Here is a 25,880-nt window from a genome sequence, read left to right as displayed (position 1 = left end):
TGTAGTTTCAGTGTCGGGATCTGGGAGTGTCTTGCATTGAAATGATCAGCAAAGTTGATGGGAATGATTCACGACTCCTTGTGTCTGACTGTAGATTAGCAGCATATTGGGCTTCGAAGTCAATCCTGAGGAGAACAACACACTGTTGAGCATGCTGGACCTCGGGCTTTCCCAATTTTCCAAAGAGTATGAATATTGCACTTCAAATGACTTATGAGTTTGGCAAACGGTCTGTTGACTTTTTTCTTTAATCTTTTTAACTTCAATAAGCTTGGAGGAGATAGGAGCAACAGCCAGTAAAGAGTACTCTCTGGAGAAATCAATGGACAAGATGAAAAATGAATGGGCTAACCTGCATTTCTCATTCTCTGCGTACAGAGATTCTGTAAGAGAGCCTAAATTACACAGATATGGCTTGACCTGACATGTTTAATCTTTTTCTGTGTTGTGTATTATGCAGCAGTTAAAGCAAAATACATGTATTTTGTGAATGATTGGATCTGAAGTGTTTGTGAACAGTATTACAATCATGTTCTATGAAATTACTTTTTTCATTTATTAACCTTTACTCAGACAGTTTTATATCTCATTGTAGGATACTAAAATTGTGTCAGCTGTAGATGATATCCAAGTCCTCCTTGATGACCATATCATTAAGACACAAACCATGCGAGGCTCACCATTTATTAAGCCAATAGAAGCTGAATGTAAGGTAAGATATGGGAACAGCATAATTACAGGTAATCAGTTTTGTGAAACTGTATCCTTGCCAAGATCAGATGTTGTGCTTCAGGTGGCATACAGGTCTGTGAATCAAGATATTGACCAATTGCTACGTTAAGGGTGTATGGATTTGTTTCTTTTTAATTACCCTTTGCTCACAGATACTTCCTTTGTTATAGGCATGGGAGGACAAGCTACTAAGTATGCAGGACATTCTGGATGCCATGTTGAAATGTCAGATCACTTGGCTCTATCTGGAGCCCATCTTCAGCTCGGAGGACATCATCGCCCAAATGCCCGAGGAAGGCCGCAAATTTGCTATTGTGGACAGATACTGGAAGGACATACTTGCTGAAGCTGTAAGAGATTTGCAAAGCAGTACCCATGATTTCTAACTTGCCCCAGTAATCTTGTGCTCACTTGCATCTGATCAGATTAAAGATACACATGTGCTAGTGGCAACAGGCCAGCCCAACATGCTGGGACGACTGCAGCAGTCCAATGACTATCTGGAGGATATTCAGAAAGGCCTCAATGCTTACTTGGAAATGAAGAGGCTGTTTTTCCCAAGGTTTTGCTTCCCAACTGTTGCTTCTTTCTCTGTTTCACAGCTACCACCTTAAGGAAGAAATGTCCATAGTGTCATTCTCTGTGTTGTTTCAGATTCTTCTTTCTCTCAAACGATGAGCTGCTAGAAATTCTGTCACAAACCAAAGATCCTTTGCGTGTACAACCCCACTTGAAGAAGTGCTTTGAGGGCATAGCAAAACTAGAGTTTACTAAGGAACTGGTGATTACTGGCATGATCAGCTCTGAGAAGGAAACTGTGCCCTTCACAAACAATATTTATCCGGCCCACGCAAAGGTTTTGAACTTTTCTTTATGTTTCTCACAGAAAACAATATGGTGGATTCATTCATGTTGGGCTGTGTTGCTGTTACTCTTTAGGGTATGGTGGAGAAGTGGCTGCTGGAGGTGGAGAGTCTTATGCTAAAGAGCATTCGACATGTCATCTATCAAGGAATGATTCAGTATGCAGAGGTATCTGTAAATATTACATTATCCTGCATGTTTAATTCAAGTTGTGTTGTGTCTTGGTAAGTAAGAGCTGAGTGTCATGCTTTGGAGGGTTTATAAGCATGGTTCACTGGGAGGAGACCCCATTACAGACTCAGAACTTGCAGGTAGTCTGGTAATGCCCTGGGATTCAATGTGAATGAGCTGGATAGTGTTTCTAGAGAGAGGAAGATCTGGGTTTGTCTCCTGAACATGTTATCTCCACAATTAAATTTCTGATAAGACAATGAATGGGTGAAAAATGTAAACTGTTTTTATAACAACAAGATATTATGTTTATGGCAATAAATCAGTCAACCAGTTTTGTTGAGTCATTCAATTAAACAAATTCTGGGTGGAGCAGTAGAGAGAGTTTACAGACCGATCGGATGTAGCTTTAGAGAAAAGCACCTATGATCTATGAGGCCATTTGAATTGACCTGGAAGACGGACAATTCTGTAGGTCAAAGTTCACATCCAAAATGTCTGTGCTTCACCACAAAACAAATTCAAGTTTTGATGAATACTCTAATCAAGAATGAGTTGTTCATTGCATTTGAACTAAATTTAAAATATATTGTTTGTAAAAGCAAGGAATTACAGTTGGAATAAATCCTTGATTTTGATTATATTGGCATTTAACTTTATTAAATGTTTCCCCTTTTCTTATCCTGTAGATGCCCCGTAAGAAGTGGGTTTTGAGTTGGCCTGGCCAAGTTGTCATCTGTGCCTCGTCCATCTTTTGGACCAGCGAAGTATGCGAGGCCATCCAAGCTAATACTCTGCTGGTTAGTTATTAGATCATTTATCCTGATCTTTTTCATAAAAGCTGTATGTAGTTATTGTGAGCTTGTCTCATGTCCTGAGATTATATGTTTCAAAGGCGTATGTGGAGAAGTGCAATGGTCAGATTTCTGACATTGTGGAGCTAGTGCGAGGAAAGCTGCCAGGAGGAGCTCGAATGACCCTCGGTGCTCTGACTGTCATTGACGTTCATGGTAATTTCTAAATTCTAAGATAAATAAAAGTGACCAAATATGTTCTTTTTACATTAAATGAAATTGTTTTTATCTTTTTTGCAGCTCGGGATGTTGTCGCTAAACTGGCAGAAGATCGTATATCCTCCTTGAATGACTTTTCATGGATTTCCCAACTGCGCTACTTCTGGGAAGAAGATGAAGTGATGCTGCGCATGATTACCACCTGCCTGAAATACGGCTATGAATATTTGGGGAACTCCCCTCGTCTGGTCATCACGCCTCTAACTGATCGCTGTTACAGGTAACTTTTGCAGAGTCAAAAGGTCTCTAAGTTAAACATAAAAAAGGCACAATGCTGTGCATTACAGATTACAACATCTACATTGAATTGGAGTGTTTTTATTAAGAAATATGCATTTGTCCAATTACATTGTTCAGGACACTTATGGGTGCTTTGAAGCTGAATTTAGGTGGAGCTCCTGAAGGTCCTGCAGGAACCGGCAAGACTGAAACTACGAAGGATCTTGCAAAAGCTTTGGCCAAACAGGTATACAGTAATCAGAACATTTCAGTTGTTATCCACTTTTTATATGTAACCCGATATTGATGCCAAATATATAACTTTTTTAGTGTGTGGTGTTCAACTGCTCTGATGGTCTAGACTATAAAGCTATGAGTAAATTCTTCAAAGGACTCGCTCAGTCTGGAGCCTGGGCCTGCTTTGACGAATTTAATCGTATTGAGGTGAGTTCATGTTGTATTAGATTGGTGAATTGTGGATGCATGTCAGTTTATCACAATGAACCAAACACCAGTCTTGCTTTCAGCCTTTTTAAAACATTGCCACAGGGGGTTTTAAAATGACTAAAAGCTAATTGATCCAACTTATTCATATGAATTAATTACAGCGGGGGTATTTATCCAGCACCTTTTCACACAGAGAGTCCAATATTTGTTTTTTGCACAATAGCTCAATCTCAGTCATAATAAATAAAGTGTGTCTTCCTTGACAACGTGTCAGATGAAGCTCACACCAGCTTCACTTCCTGAAGAGGAATTTTTCAAGTGCTAAAACATTTTACAGTGAGGGGCTAGTGGTTCTATTTGATGATTATCTCTTGTAATTGTTTGAAATTACACTGTGTATTTTTGTGACATCACTTATCACTGTAGTATTTTTTTAACAAATGTGCTTTTAAAAAAACACCAACAATAACTACACAGCTAGTAATTTATTTAAGAATTCATTGTGTAATCCTTTTGCAGGCACTTTCAGAATGTAAACTTTAATATAATGCATACATTATCTCATCTATCTAATATATTTTAAATGGGGGAGATGGTGGCTATCTGCAACAGTCAATTGGGAAGGTCACCAGACCATTTGTTTTTGTTTTATTTGAAACAAATTTTCCAGCTGAAATGCTGGAAATAGTTCTTATTTTTGAAGAAATATACTACAATACTCATAGAAATGCTCTCAACATTTTAAGATAAGATGAAAAATCAAAATATGTTTAAATTAACAAAATAAAACAGGGACAAGTGTGACAAAAGCTCCCCTGAAGAGGCTGCAAACAATTCCAGAGGACACTCAGGGAATTGGTTTAATAAAGTGTTTCTGGAGATATAATAGATAGTCATGTTGTCTCCAGGAACTTACACATGGGTTGGGTCTCAGCAACATTTTTTTTAAATTAGACTGTAGACAAACTAAAATTTTCTGTTTTCAGTTTTTTTTAGCATCATACAGGAAAATGTAAAGAAGGGCTTTCAGCTTGTTGCCATTTATGGCTCTTTTTACAGCAACACATACAGACTTAAATACTAAAAGGAGTTTGCATTTATCTCTTAAGAATGATCTCAATGACAATATGTGTTGGTGTCATAGGTGGAGGTCCTGTCTGTGGTGGCCCAGCAGGTGCTCTGCATACAGCAGGCTATTGCTAAGCATCTGAAGAGGTTCCTGTTTGAGGGAACAGAGTTGTCCCTCAATCCAACCTGCTCTGTCTTCATTACCATGAATCCTGGTTATGCAGGCAGGGCTGAGCTCCCTGACAACCTAAAGGTACTTTTCAGGTCAAACTTTTCAAGATGTTGTACATTTTTAAAGAACTTTAATTGTACACTTGCCTATTTTGTCTTGTAGGCCCTTTTTCGTACAGTTGCTATGATGGTGCCAGACTATGCTCTCATTGGAGAGATCTCACTGTACTCAATGGGGTTCATTGATTCTCGCAGGTATAATACAAAACTCAGTAAATGCATTATGAGTTGATTTAAATACAAACTGTTAATTCAAATTTCTTTGGCAGTCTTGCACAGAAAATTGTGGCCACCTATCGGCTGTGCTCTGAGCAGCTTTCTTCCCAGTACCACTACGACTACGGTATGCGAGCTGTGAAGTCTGTCTTGACTGCGGCGGGAAATCTAAAGCTGAAATATCCAGAAGAGAATGAGAGTGTGCTTTTACTTAGGGCGCTGATGGATGTCAACATGGCTAAATTTTTGGCACAGGATGTGCCGCTGTTTCAGGTACATGACTTCATGCCATTTCTACACACTGGTGTAGAACTCATCCATGAGTTTGTTCTCAGTAATGTCTCACATTGTGCTGGTGGCTACAGGGTATCATCTCAGATTTGTTTCCTGGAGTTGTCCTCCCAAAACCAGATTACGATCTCCTTTTCAAGGCACTTGATGACAATGTCGCAAAGCTTAAACTCCAGTCTGTGCCTTGGTTCATTAGCAAAATCATCCAGGTATCGAGGCTCTGATAATAGTATTTAAATATATATAAATGATCTGCTAATGTAGTTAATCTGTTTTTATTTAGATTTATGAGATGATGTTGGTACGCCATGGCTTTATGATAGTGGGAGAACCTCTTGGAGGGAAGACCTCTGCTTATAAAGTTCTTGCTGGTGCCCTTGGAGACCTCTGTGAAGGTTGCTATAAGAATTTAAAATGTACCACTGCTTTTTTTTTGTGGTCAGTTATAAATGCTCTGATTTTTATGTTTTCAAATCATCCTCATTTAGCCGAGGAGATGGAGGAGTTTGCAGTAAGCTACTGCATTATCAACCCCAAAGCTATAACAATGGGTCAACTATATGGTTGCTTTGATCCAGTCAGTCATGAGTGGTCTGATGGGGTCCTGGCCACCACCTTCAGGAATCAGTCAATTTGCCCCTTAGAAGATCGTCAATGGATCGTCTTTGATGGTCCAATTGATGCGGTCTGGATTGAGAACATGAATACTGTGCTGGATGACAACAAGAAGGTACTCCACTTCATAAACTTTCGTCTAGTACCAATACTCTGAGAGTCTGAGCATTTTTAAGAAAGAACGTTCACTCTACCCTTCAACAGCTTTGTTTGATGAGCGGTGAGATCATTCAGATGAGTGCCAAGATGAGTCTAATCTTTGAGCCTGCAGACCTGGAGCAAGCTTCTCCAGCAACTGTCAGTCGGTAAGCAGCTGTAGCGATCTTATTTGTAAGCAGAAATAAGATTATATTTCTGATTATTGCTGATTACATTTGCTAAAAAAGAACTGTCTTTCCTATCTACAGCAGCTTTTGGTGCTATGACATAAGAACGTCCACAACACAAGTTATTGTGTAAATTATTAGTGTTATTTTTTTTCTGTAACTTTTCATGGGCAGGTGTGGTATGATCTATATGGAGCCTCAGCAGCTTGGATGGACTCCCCTACGAGATTCCTACTTAAACACATTGCCTAAAAGCCTGGAGGATGAACACATAGTGCTGGTTAGAATACAGATGCTGTGTATTTTCTTAATTTGCTAAAGTCCTTAATAGTCACTGCCTTTCTGAAAACTTAAAACATACATTGCCTCTTCTCATTCAATATTTTGCTTCTTAGATCACAGATCTGTTTGACTGGTTAGTTCAGCCATGTTTGGACTTTTTGGAAAAGGAGTGTTTCTTTATGGTGCAGACATCTCCAATTCACTTGGCCTACAGTCTAATGAAGCTGTACACTTGTCTGATGGGTTAGTAAGAACACAGTTTAGTAGCATAATGAAGATTGTTTAACTAGCCAACTTGTTTATTTTGTTATACCTATTTATCAGATGAGATAATTGCGTTAGAAACCGACAGTGCACACACCATGACCAGTGAGCAGATAACCATGTGGCTGCAGGGGCTGTTCCTTTTTGCCCTTGTTTGGTCTGTGGGAGGTACCATCACTGGAGACAGTCGTAAGAAGTTTGACATCTTCTTTCGCAATATGCTGTTGGGCATTGATGATGAGCATCCTCGTCCCAAAAGCATCAAACTTAAAAAGCACAACAGCTTCCCGGAGAGAGGTCACCACATATCAAGCATAATTTTAACATATAAATATCAGCTAAACTCCTGCGATTGTCATGTCAACACCTTGCTATTGTTTTGCAGGAACTGTCTATGACTACTACTTCCACAAGGATGGATATGGACAGTGGAACGCCTGGACTGATGCAATCACTAAAGAAGAGAATATCATCCCAGCTGGAATCAAAGTCAGCATGCCCATGTGTATACTGTTCCTTGCCTGCTCCAACTGTGAGATCTTTCTTTTCTAGTTTCCGTCTTTCAGCGTGAAAGTGAACTAACTTCCTTTTTTCAGAAATCAAACTGAATAATAAGTGTATTATTATTATTATTGTGTCAAGCAGATTGCAAGTATTGATTGCCCTGCCCCCATTAAACGTTTTTTTCATCACCAGGTGTCAGACCTGATCATCCCTACAGTAGAGACGGCACGTCAGACATTTTTCCTGCACACTTACCTGTCACATGAAATCCCCATGCTGTTTGTGGGTCCCACGGGCACTGGCAAATCTGCCATCAACAAAAGCTTTCTAGTGAAGTTACCAAAGGAGAAGTACACACCCAACTGCATAAACTTCTCAGCCAGGACCTCAGCTAACCAGACCCAGGACATCATCATGGCAAAGCTGGACAGACGGCGGAAGGGAATGTTTGGACCTCCCATGGGAAAGAAGTCTATAGTTTTTGTTGGTAAGGATGCTAGACCGTGTAAAACCTCTGTGTTGTTAAAATGTGGAATTAATTAGAAATAGCGATTGTTTTTCCCCTTCTCTCCAAAGATGACCTAAATATGCCAGCTAAGGAAAAGTATGGTGCTCAGCCTCCCATTGAGCTTTTGAGACAATGGATTGATCACCACCACTGGTATGACAAAAAGGACACCTCCATTCTGCACATAGTGGATGTGCTGTTCATGTCTGCAATGGGGCCTCCTGGTGGTGGAAAGAGCGACATTACAGGTATGTTGAAAGGAAAGTTACTTGTTATGTATTAAGACATCCATCAGTCAGAAGAGTCAGTAACAAAATATCTGAAATGGCAGGACGTTTTACTCGACACATGAATATCATCTCAATTGATTGCTTTGATGATGAAACGCTGATGAAGATATTCTGTTCCATTTCTGACTGGCACTTCAACAAGGGGTTTGATGCATCTTTCCTCAGGTAACTTTTTTTTATTTGAGGATGTTGGAAACAACACATGAATTATTGAAAATACTGTCACATTGCAACCACAAACCTAATTTAACTTTAATATTACTTGGTATTTTATGTGGTAGACTACTATATTAAGGGTGCTGACATAGCCATGCTACACTTTTTATATCTCTATTTGAGGACAACATATTTTAAACCATAAATCAGTTTCTTTCCATTTTATAATTATGCATTACTTCTTGTGGTCTGTCACATAAAATAAAAATATTATTTAAGTTTGAGGTTGTAATGTCATACACTAAATGGGAAGGTGTTCAGGGGATGTGTGAATACATTTAGGAACTACTGCATTGTGCTGTCCTAGACTTGGCAAGCTCATGGTTCAGGCCACCATGAACCTCTATAAAGCCACTATTGACAGCTTTCTCCCAACCCCATCAAAGTCCCATTACATTTTCAACCTGCGAGACTTCTCCAGGGTCATACGAGGTGTGCTTCTGGCACCACCCACACACATGCAGGTGAGAAAAAAAATAACCTGGGTACCTTTTATGTCTCTCCTTCTTATATGCCATTCAATTCGTTCATTTTTTTTCAGGATGGAGATAAACTTATCCGGTTGTGGGTTCATGAAGTCTATCGTGTGTTCTATGACCGACTTATTGACAATGCAGACAAGGAGATGTTTTTTGAAATTGTCAAAGAGAAAACCTCTAACGTCTTTAAGATAAATTTGGACAAAGTAACTCAGTGAGCACTATACAAAAAAAATCTCAGTGTTACAACTGCAGCTTTTCTGTTTAAATGTTCCTATCTTCTGTTTTTTTCCAGCTCCTAGACCATCTAAGCACAGATGGTACTGTGGTAGATGAAGACATCCGTAGTTTGTTTTTTGGTGACTATGCCAAGCCTGATTCAGACACTAGGGACTATGATGAAATCACAGATTTGCAAGCTTTGCAAGAAGTGATGGAATTATATCTTGAAGAGTACAACAGCAGCAGCAAGGCACCCATGTCCCTTGTGATGTTTAAGTTTGCTATTGAGCACATTTCCCGCATTTGTCGTGTTCTGAAACAAGACAATGGTCACCTTCTGCTTGTTGGTATCGGTGGCTCTGGTCGCCAAAGCACGTCTAAACTGGCCACGTTCATCAATGATTATGTGCTGTTTCAGATTGAGTTGACCAAAAACTACAGCATGACGGACTGGCGCGATGATCTCAAACAGATAATGCTCAAAGCAGGCATTGAAGGAAAGAGTCTTGTCTTTCTGTTCAATGACAGCCAAATTAAAGATGAAGCCATGCTAGAAGACGTCGATATGTTACTTAATACTGGCGACGTGCCAAACATTTTTGCAGCTGATGAACGTGCAGAAATTATTGATAAAGCACAGGGTATTGCGCGGATGGAAGGGAAAAAACTTGATTCAACTCCATTGTCAGTGTACAACTACTTCATTGACCGAGTAAAGGCCAACCTTCACATTGTGCTAGGTAGGCACTTTTATGTCAGGTTTCACTCGGATTTGACCAACCAGTTATAATTGAGAATTTATTGTTTTGATAGCCATGAGTCCCATTGGAGATGCCTTTAGGAACCGTCTAAGGATGTTTCCTTCTCTCATCAACTGCTGCACTATTGACTGGTTTCATGGATGGCCGAGTGATGCTCTGGAAATGGTAGCCCACAAGTTCCTTGAGGATGTGGAAATGGAAAGTGACATCAGACAGAAGTAAGAGGATGCAAAATTATGAAAAAGTAAATCATTTACAAGAATTTTAGTAAATTGCATTTGTTGTTTCTTTATTACTAAGGGTTGTAGAGATGTGCAAGACCTTCCAGACAAGTGTCAGGGAGATGTCTGAGGTTTATTTCTCCAGATTAAGAAGACACAACTATGTCACTCCCACATCCTATCTTGAACTTATTCTTACCTTCAAGAAATTGCTGGGGATTAAGAGGGATGAGGTGAACATTGCAAGAAACCGCTATCTTGTTGGTCTTGAGAAGTTGGAATTTGCTGCATCTCAGGTAATGAACTGTGACAATGACAAGAAGAATAAGAATAAAAGATTAATTTCTTTGAAATGGGAACTTGTCTAATGATAAAAATAGTTAGACCCAATTAATGGACCGTATTTTTCCAAGTAGCAAATTTTTAATTTGTCCTCATGCACAGGTTGATGGTATAGCACTTAAGCAAGTAGTAAAATGAAATATATATATACGGACAGTATATGTATGTGTGTGTGTCATGTGCTTACATTTGCCCATTAAAATTTGCATTTGACATTTGGTAAATGACTAATGATATACATTAGTTTAAAAGACGTGACTGGTTTAAAAATAGAGCCTTATGGAACTCATACAGGGACTGTTATAATGCTATATCTTATTAGGTTTCAGTGATGCAGCAAGAGTTGACAGCTTTGCAGCCAGAGCTCATTCAGACTTCAGCTGAGACGGACAAGATGATGATCAAGATAGAAAGTGAAACAGTAGAAGTTGATGCTAAAAAAGAAATTGTTTCTGCTGATGAGAGAGTGGCTAATGAAGCAGCAGCTGCAGCTCAAGCTATCAAGGTATACAGCCAATATATATTTTTTATAAGGCTTCATAAGACCATATTGTAACCATAATTTGTTCTGATGCATTCCAGTTTATGGATACAATTTAATACTTACTGGTTTTCCTCCAGGATGAATGTGAGGGAGATCTAGCAGTGGCAATGCCTGCACTGGAGGCTGCCCTTTCAGCCCTGGATACTTTGAAACCTGCTGACATTACAGTTGTAAAGTCCATGTCGAATCCACCAGGGCCAATAAAACTGGTAATGGAGTCCATATGTGTTATGATGGGCATCAAACCTGAAAGAAAACCTGATCCTAGTGGCTCAGGTATGATCACATCATAGAAAGAATAATGTTTCATACAAAGCCATCCTACTGACAAATTTCATACTTTTACAGCATTCATATTAACGAATAAGTATATAGTTTAATTGTTATAACTGTGCTGCAGGTAAGATGATTGAGGATTACTGGGGTCCATCTAAGAAGCTTCTTTCAGACCTAAAGTTTTTGGATAACCTGAAATCATACGACAAGGACAATATCTCTCCTCTATACATCAAAAAAATCAGAGAAAAATTCATTGAGCACTCTGACTTCCAGCCTTCTGTAATCAAAAATGTCTCCTCAGCTTGTGAGGGTCTCTGTAAATGGGTACGAGCAATGGAGGTCTATGAGCGTGTAATCAAAGTTGTAGCCCCCAAAAGGGAGAGGCTGAAGCTAGCTGAGAATGAACTAGCTATACAGATGGACATGCTGGCTGTGAAAAGGGCTGAACTGAAAAAAGTTGAGGATCGATTACAGAGCCTCAATGATGATTTGGATGCAATGATTCACAAAAAGAAAGATTTGGAAGACAACATTGAATTGTGCTCTCAAAAGCTCATTAGGGCAGAGAAACTGATTGGAGGGCTGGGTGGGGAGAAGGATCGGTGGACGGAGGCTGCAAGACAACTGGGTATAAGGTAAATACAGTTATAAATGCACTGAATTCTTATTCATATTTTCAGCTGCAATAATTGTCATGCTTTGGTTTTCCTCTGACAGATACACCAGTCTAACAGGTGACATTCTGCTCTCTTCTGGAACTGTTTCCTACCTTGGGGCTTTTACAGTGGATTACCGCAAAGACTGTCAGGAACAATGGCACAAACTGTGTCAAGAAAAGAAAATCCCTTGCTCTGAAGATTTTGCCCTCACCAGCACTTTAGGTAACCAGGTGGCTATTAGGGCTTGGCAGATTGCGGGACTGCCTGTGGACTCGTTCTCCACAGACAATGGTATTATCGTGTTCAACTCTCGCCGCTGGCCCTTGATGATTGATCCTCAGGGTCAGGCCAACAAGTGGGTCAAAAACATGGAGAAGGCTAATAATCTTGCAGTCATCAAGCAATCAGATGGAAACTATGTGAGAATCTTGGAGAACTGCATCCAGTTTGGGAAGCCAGTCCTCATGGAACACCTTGGAGAGGAGTTGGATCCAGTTTTAGAATCTGTGTTGCTGAAGCAGACCTTCAGACAACAAGGGGTGGAGTACATGAAAATTGGAGAAAATGTTGTGGAATATTCCAAAGAATTTTTGTTCTACATGACCACTGGGCTGAGAAACCCTCATTATCTTCCAGAGGTAGCTGTAAAAGTCTGCCTGCTGAACTTCATGATCACTCCACAGGGTTTACAAGACCAGCTTTTAGGACTTGTGGCAGCAAAGGAGAAACCAGAGCTGGAGGAAAAAAAGAACCAGCTTATTTTAGAGAGTGCTGCTAACAACAAACAGCTAAAAGAAATTGAAGATCAGATCTTGGAAGTCCTCTCCTCTTCCAAGGGCAACATTCTGGAAGATGAGACAGCCATCAAGATTCTCTCGTCCTCCAAAATACTTTCTGAGGAGATTTCTGAGAAGCAAAAAGTCGCCAGCATCACTGAGAAAGAAATTGACAACACCCGCATGGGCTACCGTCCTGTAGCTGAGCACTCTTCCATTCTGTTTTTCTGCATTTCAGAAATGGCCAACATCGAACCCATGTACCAATACTCTCTGATATGGTTCATTAATCTGTACCAGTATTCCATATCCAAGAGTACAAAAAGTGATGTTGTATCTGAAAGGATAAACAATATTATTGAGCACTTCACCCTCTGCATCTACAACAACGTGTGCCGCTCACTTTTTGAAAAAGACAAGTTGCTTTTCTCCCTGCTGCTTACAGTAGGCATCCTGCAAGGCAAGGGCCAGGTTAATGATGAAGTGTGGCGTTTCCTCCTAACCGGTGGTGTTGCCTTGGATAACCCTTATCCCAACCCTGCCTCTGAGTGGCTGTCCGACAAATCTTGGTCAGAGATCGTCAGGGCCTCCAAGCTTCCAAACCTAGATGAGTTTTTCATTCATGTCAGAGAAAGCATCTCCAAATGGAAGGATCTTTATGATTCAGCAAAACCCCATGATGAACAGCTGCCTGACCACTGGGATAGCTTAATGGGACTAGAACGAATGGTTGTAATCAGGTGCTTCAGACCAGATAAACTGGTTCCGGCTGTGCAGGATTTCATAGAGCTGAATATGGGGCAAGCCTACATCGAACCACCCACCTTTGACTTGGCGGGGAGTTACAATGACTCAAACTGCTGCTCTCCTCTCATTTTTGTGTTGTCACCTGGATCAGATCCCACTGCAGGTAATAATACGCTGAAGTGTCACAATAGCAGGCCAAAGTTTGTTATATATACATAAGAAAATGCAGAAATTCTTAACATGTCGGGTGGCTTTTGTAGTACTGTTGAAGTTTGCCGATGACCTGGATATGGGAGGTAGCAAGCTCCAGACCATTTCTCTTGGACAAGGACAAGGTCCCATTGCAGCTAAAATGATTGACAAAGCCATAGCGGACGGCACTTGGGTGGTACTGCAAAACTGCCATCTGGCCACCAGTTGGATGCCCTCTTTGGAGAGGATTTGTGAAGAAACCATCATTCCAGATAACACACACCCAAGCTTTAGGTACAATACTCTCTTCAAAGTGGAATAGGAATTCAAATTGGCTCCTGTAACTCAATCTTTTTAAAACATTTCTGTTCCCCACAGGCTGTGGCTAACCAGCTATCCATCAGACAAGTTCCCAGTTAGTATCTTGCAAAATGGATTGAAGATGACTAATGAGCCTCCTAAAGGAATTAGAGCCAACTTGCTGCGCTCCTACCTTAGTGACCCCATCTCGGACCCAGATTTCTTTTACAGCTCCAAAAAACAGGCCATTTGGCAGAAGCTCTTGTTCGGTCTCACTTTTTTCCATGCTCTGGTTCAGGAGAGGAGAAACTTCGGCCCCCTTGGTAATAAAAAAAAAAATCACAAAACGCTGACATAGCTTTTTTTTCTCTCTCCTTTTTAATTCCTCCAAGCTTGAGTATATTTTCAAAACTAGACAATTTATATCTAGTTTTGGGTGATTTCACAGTAGATTAATTTTTGTTTTTTTCTCTCATCTTCAGGATGGAATATTCCCTATGAGTTTAACGAGTCAGATCTGCGAATCAGCGTCAGGCAGATCCAGATGTTCTTGGATGAATACGTGGATGTTCCGCTGGAGGCGCTCACATATCTCACAGGTGAGTTCATATTGGTTTTCTTAGAAAATCAACAATCTTACTCAAGATTTACGCAACCAAAATAGACAAAGGTATTCTAGGAAGCATGGATTTAGGAAAACGTCACAAACAAAAATCTGAAAAGTGGATCTTGCATCTGTGTTCAGGCACACACACGTTTATCCCAGCTACTAGAGTGAAAATGTTGTACAATTGTGTTTCATTGCAAGCACAACTACAAGATGATTCTATCAAAGCATCTCATTATGTGCTATTCCTTAAGAACAACTGGGGTCATTTTGTTTTTTTCAGGTGAGTGTAACTATGGAGGCAGAGTGACCGATGACAAAGACAGACGTCTGCTGCTGTCCCTCCTGTCCACCTTCTACAGTTGGGAACTGCTTGAGCAGGACTGCTACTATCTGAGTGAAGGGGATGAGTATTTTGTCCCACTTCATGGACCCTATCAGGTACTGTCTGAGTTCACACATGTACTGTATTGTAAATTTATATTTTAATGCAAGAGTGGGTTGTCCAGTATTATGAAGAGTCCTATTTCTCTGTTCATTTTGGCCACAATTAACAGAGGCCAGTATGGTAAGAAAAAAAACAAACCAATTTTTCTCTGATAGGAAAATATTTTCCTTGAACAAAAGGCTAAATGAAAACCTAAATCTGTAAAAATGTAGAAAGAACACATCATATGCTTTACTTTTTTCCAGACATATGTAAACTACATCCGTAGTCTGCCAATTTGTACCGATCCAAGCGTGTTTGGACTTCATAGCAATGCAGACATTACTAAAGACAATCAAGAAACGAATCAGCTCCTGGATGGAATACTGCTGACCTTGCCTAGGCAGTCTGGCGGAGGGGGCAAGTCACCACAGGTTTGCAATATGTGTCTAAATATGATCACATAGTTTATGTTGTATGCAGTCATTCAAGAAACTGTGGGAATTGAAACATGTGCTAAATAAACATCCGTTAGGCTTGGACAACAAGCAGCAAACTAAGAAACGTTTTAAAATCACCATGTAGAAAGCAGACACAAAAATCCAACAGCAAAGTGTTGCAATGGTTTATCTAGAGCACAGTATAATAGATTATGTTTTCACAGGTTCAAAAGGAATGGTTCAAATTTTTTTCAATGAGGTTACATTATAAGCTTATGGTTAGTTAATCTCCTAATTGGTGCCGATAGCTCAAGGACCAATTATTTTGGACTTCATAGGACCAAATAATTTGTATAATTAATTACTTGAGCCTGAAACTCATTGTTTTATGTCAAAAACCTTTTCATTATTTTTTCATAAATATTAATATATTATTTTTGCTTTTAACATCATATTTTTACCAGTCCCTCTCTCCAGAAATACATCATGTTACATTTTCAGTTGGTGTTTTATTTAAGAAATTGGTGGCACACTGCCTCTGACCTCGATTTAGACTGGATTTGTTTGGTCTTGACTCCATCAGATCAGCCTTTAGCCTTATGGATAAACTAATATGTTTTGTTCTTTATCATTGCTCAATGAGTTATGTTCCACTGGAAAGATATTTACACCCTTTAACGTTTAAATACTGTTAAATGATTCCCTTAAGGAGCCTTTTCTGTACAACAAGCTCCACTTTAGATGAGACTCGGCAAGAGTATGTTTCTTAATACAAGAGTTAAAAAATTATTAAAAATGTGTACGTTTCGGCAATAAATTCTGTCATCTTATTTGGCCACGCTTCATGTAATTGTGCTTTTTGTGTTGTAGGAAGTAGTCGAGGAACTTTCAGAGGATATTTTGACAAAACTACCACAAGACTTTGACATCCAATTGGTGATGGAATTATATCCAGTTGTTTATGAAGAGTCGATGAACACTGTGTTGAGGCAAGAGATTATCCGCTTTAACAGGTAAGACTGACCTCTGCCCCACTGCAGTCACATTAGAAAAGCTATGATAATTTATATCTTAAGCTGGTTTCTCTTTTAGACTCACGGAAGTGGTGCGTGAAAGTTTGATAAACATTTGCAAAGCTCTCAAGGGCCAAATTGTTATGTCCTCTGAGCTTGAGGATGTCTTTAACAGCATGCTGGTTGGCAAAGTACCAGGAATGTGGGCAGCCAAGTCATATCCCTCCCTTAAACCACTAGGGAGTTATGTGGCTGATCTACTGAGCAGACTACAGTTCCTCCAAGTAAGAGTGATTACAAGTTTAGCCAGGTATATGATGTCTTACCAAAGTATTCATACCCCTTGAACTCTACAAAGTTTTTTTTTATGTCACAACTACAAACTTATTTGTGCTTCATTGGGCTGTGTTTATTTATTTATATTCTTTTTTCAAATAATTACAAGGTATGCTGTGCATTGTATTTCTCCCAACTAAGTATATGCTTTGTAGAACTTGTTTTTGTAAGAATTACTAGTGCAGTCCCTTTCTCATCTGGATACTGAGTTAATGGCCTATTTTCTTTGGAACATAGCTGAAGCTCAGTCAGATTGTTTGATGGACATGATTTACATTTTCAAATCTTTCCATAAATTCTCACTTGAATTTACTGCATGTCTGGGCTTTAACTAGGTCAGCAGACTTTCCTCAAAACCATTTCATTGTAGCTCTGACTGGATGTTAGTCATTCTGCTGAAATGTAACCTTTCTCTCTCTCGGGGTATTTGCAATTGCTAATTGTGGCACTCGTTTTGGATTGATTTTTTATTTAAGCTTCTAATGTATTTAGCTCCAGCAATCTCTCATTTTCATATGGGTGTTGGGAAATCTTACAACTTTCTTTCAACAATGGCCGTCTTCTTACCACAGATAATAGTTCTGTCAACAAATCCTTCCACCTGTCCTGTGCATTTCTGCAGCTCCTCCAGAGTGACCATAAGCCTCTTGGATGCTTCTATAATTAATTCTTCTTCGGAAGCCTTCAAATAGCAACTGAATTTATCTTGCGATTACGTTACATGCAGGTAAATTGTACTCAATTTACCAATAAGGTGACTTCTAAAGGCTCTTGTTTGGGTTCACTGGATTTTATCTAGGTCCACGAAACTAAACAGATACTCATCTTTTCTTTCCAGTTTGCAATTATACACTAATCTGTGATACCCTACTACATAAAATCCTTCTAGAATACATTGGGATCTGTAGCTTTAACTTGACAAAATGTGGAAAAGTTCAAAGGATATGAATACTTTTGCAGTGGTCTGTAAAGCTTTCTTATTTCCATATCTTTCTTTTGAGTTCTGATATTGGGTGAAGTTTAAAAGGTATTCATGTAAAGATTCTAATACCTTTACATATTATGATGGTGATCTGTACAGGACTGGATAAATGAGGGCCCACCTACGGTTTTTTGGATCTCTGGTTTTTATTTTACCCAGTCGTTTCTAACTGGAGTGTCTCAGAACTTTGCCAGGAAGTACACCATCCCAATCGACTATATTGGTTTTGAATTTGAGGCAAGTATTTGGTTTCTAACTTGATGTAGTCACTTTTAGTCATAATAATGCAGTCTTATTTTCTATTTCTATTCTCATTCACACGCCAGGTGACCAAGGAGGAGACCCATATGGAAGAAAAGCCCGAAGACGGCGCATACATTAAGGGTCTCTTCATGGAAGGAGCGCGCTGGGACAGGGAGAACATGGTTATTGGGGAGTCTCTACCTAAGATTCTCTTTGACTGTTTGCCCATCATCAAGCTCAAACCAGGAGAAATGGACAAATTTCTCCACGAAAAGATCTACGTCTGCCCTGTTTACAAAACTAGCGCCCGTCGAGGTACGCTGTCGACCACTGGGCACTCCACCAACTATGTCCTGTCCATCGAGCTGCCCTCTGACAAGCCACAGAAACACTGGATTAACCGTGGGGTGGCGTGTCTCTGCCAGCTTGACGACTAACAATCAGCCAGTTTTTAAACAGCTGCTGATCTTGTCAGCTGTTATACAAGACAATGAAATACATGTTTTTGCAATTCAAGAAATATTCTAGTTTTTTATTATTATTATTATTATTATTATTATTATTTATTTATTTTTTTTAAGCCAAAAAAACAAGTTTTTGCTTTAAAATACATTAATCACTGTGCCAGAATAAGATAGAAAGGATATTTGCCATGCTTGAGAGATTTTGCTCTTTGTTGTCTTTGCCACTGTAGCTGAGAGTATTTAGTAGAATTCTGTTCGAACAAAGGCTGCATTCTGTAATTTATGCAGAATTATCTTTCTTTTCAACATTTTTTAATACTTATTATCAGGTTCACTTAACACTGATGGTACATGTGTTCCTGGATTTTGGATCAGTCATATTTCAGACTTTTCTACCTCGGTTTTACATACCTCTAGAACATTTACAATCTCTAACTGTAGAAGTTCAGAGTGCCATAATTCAATATGTAGATGTAAAATAAATAGGTAAATGATTACTTAAATGTGTGATCAATTAAATATTTATTATTGTAAACAAATATTTATTCTATTACAAATACTACTGGCTAAATATGCCATTAATAAGGTGGCAGACAGGTGCAAACGTGCAGAAAATATCAAACTGTGCTGCAAACACATGAATGATGCAAACTCCAAAACACCCAAACAAATCCATCAGAAAAACACTGCAAACCAATAACACCGCAGTCACAGAAAACAGCAAAAGCCTGCCAATAACAAACATGCAAACAAAAATGTTGCAAATACAGTAAATAGAAGCAAGAGGAAAATTGACAAAACTATACAGTGGCTGACAGGTGCAAATGCTCGGCAAACAGCGAAACAAGCTGCGAACGCCAAAACACGCAAACAAAAAAACAGAAAAACGCTGCAACTAAAAATTGCTGATAACACAGACAAAACTGCTACAACCACAAGAAATACGAGCAACGGGGAAGTTTACTACGTGCGAGTAGGATTGGAGTTTTTTCTGGCTGTTGGCTGCATAAAGTAACACTGTGATGCCTCTACCATTCTTGATGCTGCAAACTGCCAGTCAGGTGGCTCTAAGAAGGCTATTACACTTTTGCTTAGCTTACAAGAAACAGAAAATTGGCTAGTATTGAGCATTTAACAGGTGAGAGGCCAGACACATCCTGGACAGGCTGCCAGTCCATCGCACGGCGGTTTAAAATTAAATTTTTGATAACAAAGTAACTCTGAAATCATTATACTTGGACAATGTATTTATCTGCTGTAGCAGACAAATGTGTGACCTGAGTTTTACCATCATGTCAACACTTAAAAAAACGGATCCTATTATCTGTCTTTATCCAGGTCTGACATTAGATGGCAGCAAAGGCAAATCATTGAGCCTCAACAGTGTTAAATACTAGTTTTTAGACATAGGGGCATACAACTGATCAAATAGTATTTTGAACTTTTTAATTCAGCTGGTTTTGCCATGAATTCATAAATTTATTGTTTAATTTAGAATTTGAATAATGTCCCAATTGCTAAACATTGTAATTAAAAGCTAACAAAAACACCTCTGAATGTTTTTCATGTATCGCCAAACCAAATTTAGATATATCTTTCTCAAAACTGGGATGCTTGATATTTAATGTATAATCTAAACTCTCTTAGCTTAAATTAGCTGAAAACAGAGGTGATTGTGTTTGTGTTTGGGGGTTGTGACCTCCACAATTTTGGTCCTTCAGATTCCTATATTTTTGATTCTTCCTTCTGACGAACACATCAATGCTCACATCAAAGTTACTGTCTTCCATATCAAACCACTTGCAAAAGTGAAGCCATACCTTTGTTTTAGACACTTTGTTAAGAGCTTTCAACAGCTCTTACAAAGGGCATTATTTTATTACTTTGTCTAAAAGCTTTGCATAATTTAACATCTTGTACCTCTCCGAGTGTGCACAGCCCCTGTCTAGATCACTGAGATTTACAGAGAGATCGCTCCTGGCTGTTCCAAGGTCAAATTTAAAGCACCAGGGAGACCAAGCTGCTTTTCCATGTCACGACCTCTCCAACATCAGATGCTTTAAAATCTTGCTTGAAAATCCACGTTTGCTTTCCATCTTTTGAATCACAATGAGTTTGACTCAGTTTTATTTGCGTTACTTCTTACTCAACTTAAACTCAATCTATGTAAGATTCTGGGTTTTTTAAAAAATCATCTCCCTTATATTTGTTTATTTTATTCTTCAGGAGCGCTGCCCTTTGGTTAATTAAATATGCTTTAGAAGAGAACTTGAATTGACTAAAATAAAACTTGGAATCATGGTTTTGAACTCAGGATCAGGTTACCCAGAGGCCATGTATGACTATTTATACATCCACTTTTAGTTGACTTTTTCAAAAACATATTCAACTCTTTTGGGATTGAAGAAGCCACCAAATGAATGCTTTTATTTTCTTTATGCATGATCAAACTCACTAAATCAGTGGAAGATCAAACACTTACTTCCTCCTATGTAACATCTAGAGTTAGCAGATGCTCCTTCATCCGCCTAAATCTGTAGATGTATATATTTATACATCAGTTGTATAAATATTACTGATGAAGTCTGCAGTCCGACTGGAGCCCAGAGAATCTTACTTTGTTCAGTTTTCATTACATATGTTCCTTCAGTTTTATAGTTTTATCCCTGAGCAGTAAAAGCCTAGAGTCTAACCTATTACAGTTATTTTATTATGTAAATGTGAACCTGATGATGAAATGAGGAGAGAATGTCCTCTCTTTAAATTAAGATTCAGTATTTCAAAATTCCGTAATGGCACTGAAAAACAACGTCTCGTAGGTGATGGTGAGCCTAATTTGTGCAAGTGTTGCAATTGTCAAAATAAGAGATTTTGTTTCTCCTGCAGAGCCCCACAGTCTGGCAGAGTCAAAATTAGGGCATTAACATTCTGTCTGTTTGTGTTCATACCGTGCAAATTAGAAAGTTCAGCGGAAAGATTTCAAGAAAAAAGCTATCTCACTTATTTTAGATGACAATTTATTAATAATGATGTCCAAACAGTGGACGACATTACAATTTTGAAGTCAAATCAGTGGTGTAGGTTTACAGTGTGGTCAAAGAGCTATAGGAGCTTATTCTCATTGTCAGCAAAAAAAAAAAAAACAGGCAAACGGTGCTGCCAGCCAGTGGGTGAAGATGTATTCTCTGCAAAGGTCATTTCTCATTCTTTTTATTTCCTTATTTTCTGTTTGGGAATTATAATACACAGACCAGCTTAGTCTCCAGGTCCTATGGATGGATGAATAAGATTTTCTTCCAATGGAACACATGCATGCTCCAGTGCAAACCTTAGTTTCTAAACTTAAAACAGCATTTTCATTATTATTAATTATTATTATTATTATTATTATGGTGAGTAGAGGTGAGGTGTGTTTAAAACTGGGTGCAAAGGGAAGTTCTCCCTAGGTGGCTATCTATGCAAGAACCATTGTCTCTTTATATAATATCAATTAGATCTATCTCTTTTTTTTAATTATGGCAATAAATGAACTTTTCCATGACATTCTACTTTTGTTTTTAGATGCACACGTAGCTTTTTTAAAATTATTATTATTATTATTATTTATAGACCAATAAAAACACAACTTGTACGAATAAAACACGTAAGCAACTATGAAGCAAGATCAGGATGGTCCCAGATGATGAGCTTTCTCTCACCCTCAGACAAAGGCGAATTGGAAAAGTCATCGACATCATCTTCATGCTCCAGACAGCGTTGAGGGGGTTTTAACGCGCAGCTGGAGAGAGGGGCAGATCAGCCCCCCGAGCTGCTTAAGTTCTCTTTACGCAGGCGCACACCCAGCTGTGACGGAGATGTGAGGAATGTTTGATGGTGTCGGACTGGAAGGTGTGTCGCTTTTAGCTGTTGCTGTCGCCCCAGCTTTGGTCGCCTCCCCCCACCTTTCAGTTAGAAAGAAAGAAAGAGAGAGAGAGAGAGGGGGGGAGCGAGAGAAACAGACAGACAGGGGGGCAGAGAGAGAGAGAGATAAGTTTCCTGTCCTCTTGGTGCTACACTGTCGCCGATCGTTCACTTCACACGATGGCACGCCTGCGTCTGTGTGCGAAGCCGCTGCTTAGGGATCCCCGTTACCTCCTATGAGAAGCGACAAGACAAAAAAAAAAAAGAAGAAGAAGAAAACAATTAAAAGAAAGTGTCTCTATGTCTGAATTCGGACCGCATAAGAAGAACGACGTCGGCCCACCGGTTGCTGCAGACTGGAGAGCGGCGTGCGGCGGGGCCAGCGCCGGAATGAGCGTGGAGGCGCACCGGGGAGGAGAGCCCGTGTCAAACGGAAGCTGCAGCGCGTCGGACGCCGTCAAACGGGTCCAGAACGAATCCGGCCGCGAGTCCCCGACGTGGGAGAACCCAGGCTCGGAGTCGGCTCTCAAATCAGCGATCCCTCGACGCAGCAGTCTGATCAAGGTAGGTCATCACTTCGGCGAAGAGGAAGCGGCTCTTTTAAGCACAGATGTTTATGGGGGAAATGCAGAGCAATCCCGAATAGATTCTAATAACCGGCAGGCGTACATGCCACCCAAAACGGGATTTAATATAGATGCATCTTCAACAGAAGCCATGCATGAAGGTTGTGCTCATGGGAAAATACCACGAAATGAAAAAACAAAGTTAGATTGGAAGAACCCTTGAGTAATATTAGACAGATGCGTTTCATCACACACCTTTCGTCCAACCCGAGATGCGACCACTACAGTTGTTGTTCAGTGAACGGGCCTGCTGTCAGCTTTTTCTTTGCATGTCAACCAGCAGAATAATCAGTCACACCATCTCTGCACATGTGCCTGCTGCTCTTGAGAAAATTCTCAACAATCTGCTGAACAGGCCACGAAATATGGTGCTAAATGTGGAAAGCGATGAATGATCATCTTCCCATACAGCCAAACATGTCATTTTAAAAGCTAAACGAACTTAAGATTCCAAAGTAGTTTACACAATGCTTTGCAAAAGTGAAACTGTGAAACTTTTTTTTACATTTTGTCTCGTTACAACCACTAACATGAGTGTATTTTAGTATGATTTTGTGACTGGCAAGCATTAAATAGTGCATGCTTGTATATTTTTTTCATGAATGAAAATATGCAAAGTGTGGCATTTATGTAGCCTTCGCTACAGAAATTGCGACTAACGGTCTTTAAAGCTTGCCGAACTAGAAAATGGAGTCCACCCTGTGTTTACTATAACCTGTAAAAAAATAAATAAATAAATAAAGCCATATTGCCACTGTGCTAGTCACCACAAAACCATACTGGTGGAAACTGCAAATGTGTTAAAAGGTATTCTGAAATTCTGGTCAGATAAGACCATGATGTAGCTTTTTGGTCTTTACTTTGTGTGATGAATATGCTGTGTGGTGGTGGGAAAAAAACTGCACACAGCATCCCCAGTGCTAAACATAGTGGTGGCAGCATCATGCTGTGGGTGTGCTTGTCTTTTCTGTCGGAAGACTTCCTACTTGCTGTATTTTTGCAGAGGAAAAAGGGGAGAGTTTTGCTCGAGATGACCCAAAGGTGCAATTTCTGATAGTTGAAAATGTGGGTCATCAATGTCGATTTGGGGCTGCTTCATACAAAACCTTGTATACTTTTTCTTCAGCGTATCTTTCTGCTACGTGTTGTTCTGGTTGTAACATTAACAAGTTTTAAAATGTTTAAAGGGCACGAATGCTTTTGCATATATTATTGGATGGCAGGTATTTCTGCTGACAGAAGAAGTGGAGGAACTGAACAGTGAACTCATCCACAGTCCATTTTGATTGAAGTGAGAAATTACCTTCTTTCTGCCTTCTTCAGTTCACCGTTAAACAGGCTTTGATTTAATCCTACTCCCTGGACTTGCAAGTGAATAGATGTGAACTTTATTTAAACATAAATATCTACATTCTTCACGCACCTTTGCTTTTGAATATTAACCTTTAATGTATTGCCATATCAATATCCACTAATCGATACCTCATTCCCTGACTTTGCCTTTTACGGTTTTGGTCCCCCGGGGTCATGTGGGAGGTCTTATGGATCTCCAGCTGCAGCCTGTCTGAAGGGCTGCTACCTGAAAAGACATGATTATTTGAACATGCCATCATCTCTCCTCCTCGCTCACTCTGTGTGTCTGAGTGATTGGCTCTGAATCAGCAAGACAGGAAGCGGGACCCGTTGGCCAATTTCCTCGTACAGTTTGTGTTGCAATATTGCTATTAAGCCATGAGCAGTTGGTGGTGACAAATCACTTTCCCTGGAGCACATACACATGCATGCACATAAAATCAGACAAATGTTTCTCGCCTCTTTGCCCACACACAGGCCTGCTCTCGTAGACGCTCCTCTGCTGCAGCCAGCTCATAACACGAACAGTCTGAAATGGACTGAAGTTTCTGGAGCCTCACACGGAGCCGAGAGTGGTGTTAAACAACTCCCGGTGAGGAGCGCGCTTTTGATACGCGGTGTCACGTCTGATGTTTCAACGACTTTGGAGTACCACTCTGGTGACTCACAAAGAACGGGGCCGATCAGAAACGCGGCGCCTGCTCTACCGTCTTTTTTGCATCGATTGGGAAATGTGGGTTCGGCGGACGTGTTTGGCCAAAATGATTCAACTGGAGCAGGGGTTCATCTTCCAGCAGGAAAACGACACTTAAGCATACACGTAAAGATACTGTGGAATGATTTGTATGAGTATATTAGTTGCTAAGATGGCCTAGTCAAAGTCCAGACCTAAATCTATCCAAACCTTTCTTGTCACGACTCAAACGTTGCTTTCCCCGGTCATTAACCAAATCAAATCAATGGTTTGCATGCTGCTGTCACCAAAAACATGTCAGCACATGCAGACTTTCATAATTGTAGCTCGTCCTTGTAATGTTAGACGTTATTAATCCAGTTTGTCCACATAATAGCACGAGTGTCTGCTTTGCTGGAATACTCTTAAGGTCACAGTCAAAATTCTTCAAAGCATTATTGTGGGGTGGTATGTTGGGTTGATAAACAGGAAATGTGACATTCCAGAATGGGTTTTCACAGGAGTTCAGGCTTTGTTTCCACTGTGCATGCGTGTGTCTTCCTGGTCCTGTCGGCAAAGTTAATGAGAGCATTTTATTAGTCTGTATCTCGCCCTGTCCTCTAATTTTCCTTTGGGAGCAGGGGGAGGGCGCCGGATGGGGGTTTTCTGTCTCCTTCATTCGCGTGACGGCGATACAGAAAAGGACAGCCACTTAGGTTAAGTACGCTTCAAGTTCATCTGAGATGTAGATATCAATCGTTCACCTCTCTTCCTAATAAAAACACCCATTTGTTCTGACCTTTCTTGTAATAAATTATCAGAAGGGGGAATAAAAAGTAAAAAAAATCCTCATTTGTCCTGCCAAGAGACACCAACAGGCTTTCCGTTTAATGTCTCTGTGTGCTTTTCATTCCACTTAAGATGGCAAATTGGCATTCCAGAAGTCTCGGATGGTGCCTCTACTCCTCTCTCAAGTT

The 25,880-nt window shown here is 39.8% G+C and overlaps 2 protein-coding genes across 2 annotated transcripts in view; both read left to right on the top strand.

Annotated features, from left to right (window-relative positions):
- Positions 1-22,535, top strand: part of dnah3 (dynein axonemal heavy chain 3) — a 31,494-nt gene extending 8,959 nt beyond the window's left edge. The window contains exons 18-61 of the mRNA XM_032581493.1: positions 95-186; positions 271-385; positions 596-712; positions 903-1,082; positions 1,158-1,294; positions 1,387-1,588; positions 1,672-1,764; positions 2,457-2,567; positions 2,663-2,777; positions 2,862-3,060; positions 3,198-3,306; positions 3,390-3,503; positions 4,651-4,827; positions 4,909-5,000; positions 5,075-5,294; positions 5,387-5,521; positions 5,596-5,707; positions 5,801-6,042; positions 6,132-6,232; positions 6,428-6,533; positions 6,649-6,778; positions 6,860-7,096; positions 7,185-7,288; positions 7,496-7,790; positions 7,880-8,059; positions 8,143-8,266; positions 8,625-8,781; positions 8,859-9,002; positions 9,092-9,758; positions 9,832-9,997; positions 10,080-10,296; positions 10,665-10,847; positions 10,964-11,162; positions 11,287-11,800; positions 11,883-13,510; positions 13,608-13,833; positions 13,918-14,162; positions 14,322-14,438; positions 14,730-14,887; positions 15,140-15,307; positions 16,184-16,326; positions 16,406-16,610; positions 17,744-17,881; positions 17,971-22,535. Coding sequence (XP_032437384.1) covers positions 95-186; positions 271-385; positions 596-712; positions 903-1,082; positions 1,158-1,294; positions 1,387-1,588; positions 1,672-1,764; positions 2,457-2,567; positions 2,663-2,777; positions 2,862-3,060; positions 3,198-3,306; positions 3,390-3,503; positions 4,651-4,827; positions 4,909-5,000; positions 5,075-5,294; positions 5,387-5,521; positions 5,596-5,707; positions 5,801-6,042; positions 6,132-6,232; positions 6,428-6,533; positions 6,649-6,778; positions 6,860-7,096; positions 7,185-7,288; positions 7,496-7,790; positions 7,880-8,059; positions 8,143-8,266; positions 8,625-8,781; positions 8,859-9,002; positions 9,092-9,758; positions 9,832-9,997; positions 10,080-10,296; positions 10,665-10,847; positions 10,964-11,162; positions 11,287-11,800; positions 11,883-13,510; positions 13,608-13,833; positions 13,918-14,162; positions 14,322-14,438; positions 14,730-14,887; positions 15,140-15,307; positions 16,184-16,326; positions 16,406-16,610; positions 17,744-17,881; positions 17,971-18,324 — 9,468 coding nt within the window. The 3' untranslated portion in view covers positions 18,325-22,535. The remainder of the gene's footprint in view (positions 1-94; positions 187-270; positions 386-595; positions 713-902; positions 1,083-1,157; positions 1,295-1,386; positions 1,589-1,671; positions 1,765-2,456; positions 2,568-2,662; positions 2,778-2,861; positions 3,061-3,197; positions 3,307-3,389; positions 3,504-4,650; positions 4,828-4,908; positions 5,001-5,074; positions 5,295-5,386; positions 5,522-5,595; positions 5,708-5,800; positions 6,043-6,131; positions 6,233-6,427; positions 6,534-6,648; positions 6,779-6,859; positions 7,097-7,184; positions 7,289-7,495; positions 7,791-7,879; positions 8,060-8,142; positions 8,267-8,624; positions 8,782-8,858; positions 9,003-9,091; positions 9,759-9,831; positions 9,998-10,079; positions 10,297-10,664; positions 10,848-10,963; positions 11,163-11,286; positions 11,801-11,882; positions 13,511-13,607; positions 13,834-13,917; positions 14,163-14,321; positions 14,439-14,729; positions 14,888-15,139; positions 15,308-16,183; positions 16,327-16,405; positions 16,611-17,743; positions 17,882-17,970) is intronic.
- Positions 22,158-25,880, top strand: part of LOC116731412 (inactive phospholipase C-like protein 2) — a 38,847-nt gene continuing 35,124 nt past the window's right edge. The window contains exon 1 of the mRNA XM_032581130.1: positions 22,158-22,815. Coding sequence (XP_032437021.1) covers positions 22,552-22,815 — 264 coding nt within the window. The 5' untranslated portion in view covers positions 22,158-22,551. The remainder of the gene's footprint in view (positions 22,816-25,880) is intronic.

Source organism: Xiphophorus hellerii, chromosome 13 (genome assembly GCF_003331165.1).
Source record: "Xiphophorus hellerii strain 12219 chromosome 13, Xiphophorus_hellerii-4.1, whole genome shotgun sequence".
Lineage (NCBI taxonomy): Eukaryota > Metazoa > Chordata > Actinopteri > Cyprinodontiformes > Poeciliidae > Xiphophorus > Xiphophorus hellerii.
This window is presented reverse-complemented; position numbering and strand designations above follow the sequence as displayed.